The following is a 12,446-nucleotide window of genomic DNA, read 5'->3' on the forward strand; positions in this document are numbered from 1 at the left end:
TAACAAAAATGAGTATCTACCAAAAAATACAAGACGATGAATCCCTCTATGGCTCCACTATGTATATATTGTCTTGGCTTTTGACAGTTCCTTGTCAGTAAAAGGTATGTATACAAAAAGCTTAGGGGGCATAAAGTTATAGTGTTAACACTACCAAGCCTATTTGATGTCCTCTAGTTGTATTGTAATATGTATAGAACTGTGGCTACCCTCTCTACAACTATTGTATGTGTATAATTGTGAGTGTAATGCTGCCCATGGTTCGTCTCTACATATGTATGCATGTGTATGTTATATTCAAATTCTGTTAAACAAAACTGAAGGTGGCTGGTGAGATACTCTTCCTCCAAGCTTGCAAGAATCCGTCTCTGCTCACCATAGACACCAGACTTAAAGTGGTTGTGAGTGGGCTGGCAAAAAGGGAACTCTTTGGGACTCATCTTTAGTAGCAAGGATTTGTCTCCCTTGAGAAGGCATCAAAAAAATGTGTTTTTTCATTCTGCCATGCTTGCTTCTTCAGCCAACAGGGCACCCTTGATGTTGCAAACTGTTTTGCGGATCAGAGCATTAACCGTGTTGATGGACTCCAGGGAAAGCTTGTTGGCTCTGGACATGCCACTGACGAGGAGCTGGAATGCCACCGTGACTAGCGAGCCAGCATCCACTACCGCCTCAGAAGGGACCCCTGTTTCTTCATGTGGAACCCGCCCATCCGGCATGATGATGAAGCCACAGGGCAAGAAAGGCACACATGAGGGATTGGCATCCCCACTCTCAGTAATTTTTTTAACTGCATCCATGAAAGCAAGGTCCACGGGGGCATACACAAATGAGGAGCCTGAAGCATCACTACAACAATCCTGGAATATGAGCATGTCTCCTCTCAAAGGCTGCACTTGAAAACGAGGACCAGTTAAAAGGATCACAATGAAGACGAGTCAAAAGGATCACATTCAAGAGTCATCATATGCATTAGCAATGTGCTTCCCTCTTAATATCTGGAACACACTGAAGGCAGGTGAGTTTGGGGCATTTTTCCTACATGAAAAGGGCCTTTGTTCCTTGTATGGTATTCCACATCATAGGCTTCTGCTGAAACTACGCATGGTTGGTGGGTCAAGGCACGGCCCTTTCTGGGACTGCCCGGCCCCTGCCCATAACCTGCTGGCCACCTTGCTACAAACAAGATGCCTCCATGGCAGAAACTCATGCTGTGCTGCCATAAATGCTGATGGCAAGACATGGTTACAAACTCCAACCATGATTCCCACAATACAAACAACATCATGAGTTTGTTGAGCTAGCACATTTCCACGGGGCCCCCTTATCCGGGGCCACCAGTCCCAAGTCTCCCAAAGCACCTGGCTAAGCATGCAGAGCCTCCCCTGCAAAAGCTCATGATGTTGAACACTAACAAAAAAAAAGAAGCAACCCCCTTTTCACATAGGGGGAAATGCCGAATGCTTATTGTAAAATTAGGTATGGTGTTTATATACTACCTGCATAAGTGAGACGTAGTTTCCAGGCTCTTGGCTCTTAGAGACGCTGACCAGCTCTTCGATAGAGCCATTGAGAGATAAGATATCCCACTGCAGGGGCCCCACCAATCCACGTAAGTCACTTCATTCATAAGCTAAGCAGAGCTAACCAGAGCTGATACTTATCTCACCTCCTTCCGTGCTTGAGGGCTGGTTAGGAACTGGAAGACCAGCTGGGGGGGCACTGGCAGCCAGATGGAGGTTGCAGCACTAAGCACCACTCCAAAAGGCTCAGGACAAAGAGAGGAGCTCTCGCAAGTCATCACCCTCACCTCCTCATCGCCGTTGCTTCGTGACAATGTTATCCACATCGATGAAGCACTTACGAGGTTGCAAAGCTGCACCGTCATGCTTTGTGCTAGCTTCAGTAGCGTTACCTTGTTGGCTTCCTCTTTGGCGAGCACTGAGTAAATCAGATCCGACTGTTAAGAATTGTGTGTGTGTGTGTGTGTGTGTGTGTGACATGCACATGCGGGTGCACGCACACAAACACACACCCACTCATGTGTACATACACACACACATACATACATGAATACATACATACATGCACATACATGCATGTGTGAGCATGTGTGTGTGTATAGGATGACTGATGTAATGCATATTCAGTTTTGGGTATGTCTCTTTTCACGTATATGAAAAGGGTTTGTTTTAAACTTCAGGCTTCAACATCACTAAGCTACCACGGAGAGTAAAACATACCTAGTTAGGTGTGTTTGAGGGCAAGGGACTGCTAGCCCTGATATGCTCACATCTTAAAATATGGTATAATACTCAGACTCTTGTTGTACATGGCGGCAACCAACAACCAGCCACTACCTAAAGCGACTGCGATCCCCCCTCTCCCCCTCACTTCCCCCCGGGCTTTTCTTTGGTTTGAGTACCTTTTCAGCGGAGTGGGATTGCACCCATCCATTGCTACGCAAATAGTTTGCTCACTGACTCTCTACGTGAGGGCATGGGATCAAATCCTAGGGTTCTCATGTATGGCTTGAGCTAGTGATTGATCAAGTTGCATGATTTAGCATCTTCAAGATAGAAAAACTTGAAGTGTGAAGCAATTGGATGACCAGAAATACTTCTATTGCAGGTAAGCAATAAAGGCAAATGGTTCCTACTACCGAGGGTACCCACCTCACTGAGAATCTAATATTTAGTCAAATCCACCTTGCGTTAACAATCTCCGGGATAAATATTTAGTCACAGCCCAGCTTAGGCTTATAACTATTGCTGGCTATCCCCGGCGCCCCATCACAGCCCTGCTTGGGCTTATAACTATTGCTGGCTATCCCCGGCGCCCCAATCGTACCTGACCAACTACGTGGTGCCTCACACATTATTATTCTTGATGATGGGAAGTGATTGCCATTACCATAGATAGCTCACCTCCCCCATGCTTGTTACAAATAAGGGGTGGGATACTTGATAATTGGAAGTCATTGCCATTAGCATAGATAGCTCACGACTCCTATGCTTGTTACCAATAAGGGCTGGGATACTCGATAATCGGAAGTAAGTAGCATAGTATAGATAGCTCACCTCTCCCATGCATGTTATTATTAAGGGGAAATGGTTCCCAGTGAAGCTACCCACCTCACTGAGAGTCCAATGTTTTGGTCGCAGCCCGTCCTGGGTAAACGATCCCTGGCACCCAACCGTACCTGACGTGTGGTGCCTCAGTTGAACAATCACATCACCTTATTACTACTCTTGATGATCAGAAGTAATTGGCATTAGTATAGATAGCTCACCTCCTGCAACTCTGCTTGACAGTCCATTTGCTATTATAATAGCCTGGCGCTCACACTGCCTTTTAAGCATTGCCATCCATCTTTGAGCACCAAAAGCCTTGCCACTCACTATCAATGGCTTGTACAGATTATGACACATGATGTCATCAAACTCCACGTGCTCCACCCAGCAAACCTGAGGGACCCCAGCCCAAAAAGGGAAAATGAACTCAGTTTCATAGCTGCCTTATCCATATCTCAGTAAAGAGGTACGCTACATCTCTAAGTTCATTCATAAGAACCGGCCCTTACATGCGAAACCCCATTTTTCAGCTGCTGGATGACGCAACCCGACGGCCTCCTCCGGCATTTGTGTTCCTTGGATGGGCAATCTCCTCGAAGATTGTCTACGGAGACATCTACAATGGCCCAAGTACCCTCCCCAAACATTTTGCAGAAGCGTAGAAAATAGAACTTTCTAGTCTGTAACAATGGGGAAGGAACTTGGAGCTCAGTAAACATCTGCATTCACATTACACTGGTCATGAGGCCTGGTAAAGAGAGGGACAAGTGACCACATGAACTATCTACACATTATGCTAACATGCTCCTATAATGAGTTGACTCACATACCAACTGAAGGGCTCCGTTGTGGGTTACAGGTGTCCCGATTGAGATAACTTCGCCCACCTCCGCCTTGCTTACAATGCAAGGGAACAGATTCATCCAATCCTTCTGAGTGCAAAGTTAATGGAGACGTATCAACAATAAGAGAATACATCAAGGGACATTGATGATTGGAAACTAATGTCTATTAAGATACTCAAAGACATATACATGCTCTCACACAAGCACTCTCAAGAGCTCACATGCACTCATGCACGTGCAAGCATGCACACACACTCACAATACACGCACACATGCACACTCACACACATGCGTGTCATACACACATGCACGCATGCTTGTGTGGGCGCGCACACACACGATATCATTTTTTTCCTTTGTACAAAATTTTGGTGGATTTAGACAGAGGATGTGCTTCTCTTTTAAGGCGCACATGTACACTCAGAAGCAGTCCTAAAACAGCTGCAAATGGGCCCCAACACACACACACACACACACACACACACACACGTGATACAACAACAACAACAACACCCTCACACTCATGCTTTTAGTCCAAAAATCTTTATTTGCCAAACCTCTATTTCAAGATTATGCACTATAAAGGCTGATAAACCACTTCAAATGCCCCACAAATTCATAACAATCAGCACTATTAGTCTGCTTTCAAATTGTTGACAGAATAGTTGTGACAGACAGAACCTCAGTCTCCAAAGTTGCACCCTACACGCACAAACTCACTCACGTGCACACTCGTATACACACACACACACAACATAGACAGATACATACACATGCTCATTCACACATACTCTTACCTCTCACAAGTACACATGCTGAAAAGCACACTCTTATGCAAATACGTACATACATATACTCTCTCTCTCTCCCCCTCTCTCTCACACACACTGACAAACATACTCATGCTTATACACAGACAAACATAACACATGCATATAGGCTTACATGCACACTCTTACACATACCCACTCCCACTGCTCATTAGCTTCAAAGAAACAAGGACCCACGTACTGCGTCAAGGAAAGACTCTACTATGAAGTGGGCATCAACTGTAATGATGCTTGACTCTCTGGAGGCCTCCGATCGGTACCCACTGGGCTTTGGGCCAATGCCACGAGGGAACTGATGCAGATATTCATCAAAATCCAGAGCTTCTGTCTGTGTGCCTGGTGCGGTGACCCACAAGGGCTCATTGAATTCCACCATTTTGATGAACTCCTCCATGGCCACTATGGCAAGCTCCATGATCATGCTCTTCTCCAATGGTGTGAGAAAAGGGGGCAGCTCTGACACTGCATTGGCTGCTTCCAAGCAATGAGCACTAGTCATGAGGTCATGGGAGGCATCAGTCTGGAAAAACATACTGCCTGCCTTACAGCTCCCCGTGACATGAGTGGGGTCTGCCTGTACAAAAGACTTGAAACATGAAGAAGCAAAGGCAGCTGGCCGTTCGTATCGCCTCGCACCATGGGCATAGAAATCATCCAGCTGTGTACATATTGCATGAATGTATCAAGTGAGGATGTTCAATGTAGAAGAAGTGTAAGATTTGAGGAGTTTGGTACCGACCTCCTCTCTCATGCGGGCATTCTCTACTCTGATATGCTGCTCCTGTATCGACATCTCAATGTTCGTTGGTCCGCCACATGACGGACAACAGACATGCTTCATGGCTTCGCGGAGGGTGAGGTTTTCGGCTCTGAGACGTGCATTCTCATCCCTCAAGCTGGAGTTCTCTCGCCGGTTATCATTTGTCTGAGCCATTTCAAGACAAACCATGGCCAATCACTTGTTACAACAAAGAGTACTTAGCAGAAGGTGATTCCACGTCTTGACAAAACACAGTATATATCCGGTCACCTTCACATGAGTACGCCGATTCTGAAACCAGAACTTGATCTGACGAGCTGAAAGGTCTAAGCGCTTGCTCAACTCCTGCCTCTGCTTCTCATCAGGATGAGGACATATTTTGAAGTAACTGCTGCAGCATAGTTGTTCTTAAAATGGTGTTTTGTGTGTGTGTGTGTGTGTGTGTGTGTGTGTGTGTGTGTGAGAGAGAGAGAGAGAGAGAGAGAGAGTTTACGCTTCTAGTTCGGAAACTATGGCAGGGGCATGGCGATGGTAGCGTTTTTTATTAGGGCGAGGTACATGCTCTGCGCCATCAACAAGGGAGCCCTGTTCTTGATCGCAGCTTGTCTGCACGACGTTGCAATTACGACGCACCATATCCCCAACATTATCAGAGCTTCTGTTGTTCCTCTCCTGCACGCTCGTTGGCGAAAGGCTTTCAAGGATCAACGGCCCTTGCACTTCCTGCGTGCTGCTGCCGTTGTTGTTCTTCTCCATTTGTCTTATATACTGCCCTCGCCGATCCTGTAATTCATCAAAACGCATTGCAGTAGCTCAAGCATGCAGGTCATGACGTAGCTTAGATTAGGTTTGGACGTGGTGAATAACTGTATTGGGTGCGTACCAGAGACAGAGCGCATTGGTTCGTGAAAAGAGTGCCGCCATATCCAATACTATCAAGTAACGCACAGTCCTTATTTGTCGTCATCAAAACCTGACCTAAACAAGCTTTCATGCGAGGTAAGGACTGATCAATATTGCGAAGCAGAGATTAATTACCAGGAACCCTATAAGCTCCTTGAGGAAAGCTGGGCATACTACAAATGTGGGAAGATTGTGCAGCGTCGTCTTCAACAATTAGACGGGTATTTTGGGGGAGGACTGAGGAGGGGCGCAGGTATAATTATTGGAAGCTCTCGAGAATTACAAGTTATACTTGCCGCGCACGCAGGTGCGGGGGAGATGATGATGATGGTGGGCTATAGTAAGCAGATATATATAGGAGGAGGCAGCGATAAGGTGTGGTGGTGGTGTCGTGCTGCTGCAAAATCATCAATAGCGGAAGGGGATGTTGAGATCCTGGAGGAGGACGAGGGACAGCGATGGCGCGATTCTGAGAAAAGGATCGTCGTAAATGCGCTTTTGAAAAACTAACCCGGTGATTATATCCAACACAATCCGATTTTTTTTTTGTTACTGTGTTTTTTTAAAAATTACCAAAACAGCATTTGAAATTAAAAGAGAGAAATTACAGAGCTACTATAGTCACTCAAGACATGAGGATAGATTTTACAATTTGCCACAATGGGCGGGATTACACAAATCTAAGGTAGCTTGAATACTATGTAAAACAAATTATGTTGGTGGCCAAACATTGAGGGATTCTTCATCAATGTCCTTGGTAAGCTTTGCTCTCCTCCTATATAATCTAAGGTAGCTTGAATACTATGCAAAACAAATTATGTTGGTGGCCAAACATTGAGGGATTCTTCATCAATGTCCATAAGCTGTGCTCTTCTCCTATATAATCTAGAGTAACTCAACTCTAGCTTCCCAATCTGTAGGCAGATGTCATCAAGAAATCTTGGACAACTTGTTTGGTACACATCCTCATAAATATAATGGTTACGTTATTTCCAAATGGCCCATACGAATTCAGCTCGAATGCTCGAATACGTTATTTCCAAATGTTTGGTACACATCCTCATATATATAATGGTTATGCTATTTCCAAATGGCCCATAGGAATTCAGCTCGAATATGATTCCACGTGATCCCCTAAAAGGGTTTGTTTCCACAACAAGGAGTGACCAAAGACCTTCACAATTAGGGCCCAGGCCGATTCATTAAAAGGACAGTTCCCAAAAAGGTGAGGTAGACCTGGATATGAGACAAGGCTTCCACCTCTCACGGGCCAAACTATAGGTTTGGCTTACCTTCTTGGTTTTCATGTATTGTTTTTGTCATTTCTTTAAATATTTATTGTATTGTGTGTGAGAATATTGTGTGTCACTGCTTCAGACATTTATCCCTCATCCTACAAGGAGTGGCAGCCCATTGAGTGCATTCAATTTGTAGGAGTCATCCATGTGCTTTATGGACATGTATTGTATTGTGTGTCACTGCTTTCAGACATTTATCCCTCATCCTAAGAGAAGTGGCGGTCTATTGAGTGCATTGTAGGAGTCATTCATGTGCTTCATGGACAGTTACAATATGAGGGCAGGACTGGGGGAAGCCTTGCAGATGAAGGCCTCTTCTTTTATGATCATTTTTACCAACCTCAAGACCGGTCTCACACGAAAGGTTACCTCCAAGCACTCCCTTTAGATGCAGACAGGAACAGATTTGGCATGGCCAGTGCGCCTGATTGCTTTGGAGTAGAATCCACACAAAGAAAGATATACAGAGATGTGCAATGTTTATTTACGGGCTACCATTCCAACAAAATTAGTGAAGATCATGTTATCTATGCCTTTCAACATTTTTGTGGAACTGTTTCGAGAGTTTGATGTTAACGTTACCAAGACAATGCTAGATTGTAGATGAATGGACAATGAATTATTGGCAAAGATATTGCCGAACCAATGGTTCATGAAACAGGTGGGACATGTACACTGCCACATTGTCCTTGATATAGTTGTGGCAAAGTACATGATCACAACCCAGACTTTTATACTATCATTTTGGTATTGCCGGGAGCACTATATCAATGGAGTGTTTGTGCCAATGGACCAAGAGGCTGCTTGCAAGCCAACCAGGTTATAGATATTGAGGTGGTAGATGAGGCCTCATCTACCACCTCAATGGACCAAGAGGCTGCTTGCAAGCCAACCAGGTTATGGACATTGAGGTGGTAGATGAGGCCTCATCTCTATTGACCAATATAAGCATAAGAGAGGAATGTGCTTTGGTGGAGCTTCGCAAAAAGGACATCAACAATATGCTACCAGAAGAACTTCTCCTTCGTACACAATAGAAAGCGTGTACTGAAAAGAAGGGAATCATAGATGATGTGCAAGGACCTTCAAGGCAGAGTTCAGGCCAAAGCTTAGTGCTTCCAACCTGAGCCGCTCTTGTAGCACACAACCTTATAACCTGAGCTTCTCTTGCAAGATGTACCTTATAACACACAACCCTTCTGTTAAGAGATCTTTTGTAACACACCTTTTGTTATAGAATGTATCTTTTATAACACACAAAATGGATCATTCCTATAAATTCCTTCTCTACATTATTGTTTTGGTGTGTTTTCGAGTGCAGAGGTGGTGTAATCGACATGATTAAATTGACACAACAAGTTGTACCTTGTAACACACAGCCCTTCTTAAGGAATGGGTCTTTTATAACACACAACCCTTTTGTTAAGAATTGGTTCTTTGTATCATTTTCCTTTTACAGTTAGTAACAGGGATTACGTTAACGTGATCACAATTGCGTGAACATGTGAACAAAACATGTTATTAACATAAAAAAATGTGTGATCACATCCTATATTCACATGTTAATTTTGATGACTTGTTAAAACCAGTTCAAGTTGTAAATCCTGAAGGGATTATCTTTTTCCAGGCGGGTCCCAGAATGTCCCGCTGGGATATGCTTTTTTTTCGACGGGCCTCGCCGGGAAAACCAATAACCCGGCGAGCCCCGTCGGGAAAAATCAAAATCCCGACGGGGTGTTTTTTTTATATATACACTTCCGATACGTTTATTTTGGCTTTTTGGGAAGACTGTCCTACTGTGGGGCTGAAGTCTTTCCTTAAATTGCCTTATAGAACTTTCGGTTGGCTAGGAACATCCTTCGGGGAAGAACGTCCTTATTTTAGGGGGTATCGACTTTCCGATAGGGTGTCCTAAGGCTATTGAGCTACTAGTCCTCAATTCTTAGAATTGGGGGCAAGGTGTGGTTCGTAGCTAATACCTGCGGAGATATAGGAACAAAGCTAAAGCCATTTGCTCTTTGCTTTTTTGAGCAATGCAGGTAATCTATTCTGTGCTTGCTATTATTTTTTATCCTATGAATTGGAGCCATTAGTCCTACTCAGGGGGGCTTGTATTGGTTCTTGATACTAGACATGATCCATAGTAGACAGGGGTCTAATGTCCTATACTAGAGTAATGGGTAGAAATAGATCCTTGAATTGATTTGATTTGTCAATGTTAGATGAGGTCTATTATCCTATACTAGAGTAATGGGCAAAAATAGATCTTTGTGTTGTGTAAAGTATCCTTAATTGGGTATGTAAAACATCCTTCGTTGGGGGTGTAATGTGCAGAATATACATATTATCAATTTTATGTAGCTTAATTTTTAAATTTATATTTGATTGCAATCTAAAGTTTGAATGATAATAATTTGAGAGGCCCAAAATTTTAAAACATCCATTAGGATCTTAGTACACACCCGCTCTATTAGGGAGCATAGCTCCTGGGATTTGCATGAGCGTCTTCTTTAGGGTATAGTCCCTTGTTAATCGTGGTGCAGCCTACCACTCATATATGGATGCAGCGTGCCATTGGTTTTACCACGATTAAGAGTGTGATGATATCTAAGTGGATCATGTCTTAAACTGCTTGCACTACTAATCCTTGCTTAGATATACTAGTATGCACATGCACATAGTGTCTCTTATGCTTTTGTTTTTTGATCAAATATGCTTTGTGTGTGAAGAGAGGTAGAAAGAGAGAAATCTATTAAGAATCGCATAGTTCAAGATGCTACCATCTCTGTACATAAGATTTCTGATTGTTGGCACTAGTAGTTCCTATTTAGGTCTTCTAATAGTACGTACAAGCACATGCGGAGGCTTGATGGTCACGTTTGTAGTAGTTCTTATATTTTTATTCTCTAATGCATCCATAATTGAATAGAAATGTTTGTTTTCTAATTCATAAGTGACTGTGTTGTTACTTTATTTGTAAACTCAATGCTCATTCATTGTTCTTATTCTTTTTGAATAGCTTAATAGAGATGGAAGAAAATGTTGGACCTAGTGATAGAACCCAAACACAAAGTAATAGAAAAAAGAAGGCACTTGGGATAGAGTGACAATATGCAGTCAATATCGGCGATCGATTCATAAACTGGGAGTGCAAATTATGCCATGCAGTGAAATCGGGTGGGGCACCCCGGCTCAGAGAACACTTTCTAGGTGGAGCGTCGAGGAAAATGGGTCGCACATGTACCCATCCCGGTGCAGCCATGGTGGCCAAATGCTTGAGAGAAGAAATGCAGAAGAAGGATGCAAGAAGATCTTACACATCTGTTCCTGTAGGCCCAAGGACGCAAGAACATTGTAATTTTAATGCTCAAACTGCAGAAGCATCGCCGGCTTGTGCTCCAAACGTGAACGTACAGCCTGAAAGCAATCAATCCAGTGCGTCTTCTTGTAAGCGGTACTTTGATGCAGGGAAGGTTCCCATGCGTCAAACTTCATTACATGAAAGCATGCGTAATATTTTACTCGATGATGCACAGCTCGCTCTTGCCAAAGCGATCTTTTTTTTCAGGGAGTGCTATGATGATGGTGGACAGTGAGCATTGGAAGAGAGCATGGAAGAAAATAAGCGAGTTTGGAGTCGGATTTTCATCGCCCACGTACCATGCTATGCGCAATGAACTACTGGAAAAATGCTATGCTCAAGTGAAAGAGCACAATCAAAGAGTAATTCTCAGCAACATAGCACTTTCTAGATGCAGTATAGTCAGCGCGACGATTGGTCCAACGTAGTACAAAGAAAACCATTCATCAATATAATGGTTGTTTCACCACACGAGGTGAGACTTTCGTACGTGCCGTGGACTCCGCTGGGTCGATCAAGTCTAGGACTTACATTGCTGATGTAATTACCTCCGTGATAGAGGAAGTGGGTGCCACAAATGTGATTCAAATTGTGATGGACAACGCAAAAAATTACAAGAATGCCAGTAGAATCTTGAAGCGACGGTATCCGCACATTTTTTTGGCTGGTTGTAATACACATAGCTTAAATCTTGTCTTGAAAGATTAGTCTAACATGTAAGACATTTCGATAATTTTAACACCATGGATAGGGAGATGAAATGCAATAATCAAAAAGACGTATCCAATCAACAAAAGTACATGTCAAACGGTACACACTATTAACGACACAAACTTGAAAGAGAATTCATCCATCATTATAAAATTGGATCAAAAGAGCATTCATTGATCATCCATTACAAAATTGGATTGAAAGAGAGAGAGAGTTCCACTAGAGGACGTTGCGCCCTAGCTGGTTGAGTGTTCAAAGATCTAAAAAATTATGCTACTTGAAGAAGAGACTTTCTCTCTTTAGCAGGCATCATCCAATTCCATACCCTATGTACAATGGCGTCTATGGTGGCTTTATCATGAGAGGTGCCATCCATCCAATGCTCTTGCACTACCTTCCAAAAATCATATAATACCTCTAGTAGGTATCCTAGGGCAAAAATGTCACTCGCCATAGTATATGCATCTCTCGCCATGGGATCGTAAAGCTCCGAGGCTAGCCACGGTCGCTTATGCCGCTCTCTATCAGCATAGGACTGGGCATCTGCCACCTTGTTCGGGTTATTCGTTGCATCATACACAAAATTGAGCGATATTCTTTGATTTGGGGATCTTAACAATGCTCCCCAATCAATAATACCAATGTGTGGCTTTAAGTCTCTAGT

General features: G+C 43.5%; 1 protein-coding gene across 1 annotated transcript; it reads right to left on the reverse strand.

The window, feature by feature from the left end:
• Positions 1–494: 494 nt before the first annotated feature.
• Positions 495–6,313, reverse strand: LOC147614022 (homeobox-leucine zipper protein HDG2-like). Its single transcript, XM_086780353.1, has 11 exons — positions 6,003–6,313; positions 5,780–5,897; positions 5,489–5,674; positions 4,931–5,407; positions 3,905–4,006; positions 3,584–3,793; positions 3,293–3,467; positions 1,670–1,929; positions 1,500–1,589; positions 1,141–1,161; positions 495–890 (listed from the first exon to the last, which is right to left on the reverse strand). Exons 1-11 carry the CDS (start codon positions 6,311–6,313, stop codon positions 495–497), a joined length of 2,346 nt encoding a protein of 781 aa, XP_086636479.1.
• Between the last annotated feature and the right edge of the window lie 6,133 nt (positions 6,314–12,446).

Source organism: Cibotium barometz, chromosome 42 (assembly GCF_041138505.1).
Source record: "Cibotium barometz isolate CiBa-2024 chromosome 42, ASM4113850v1, whole genome shotgun sequence".
In the NCBI taxonomy this organism is placed as follows: domain Eukaryota; kingdom Viridiplantae; phylum Streptophyta; class Polypodiopsida; order Cyatheales; family Cibotiaceae; genus Cibotium; species Cibotium barometz.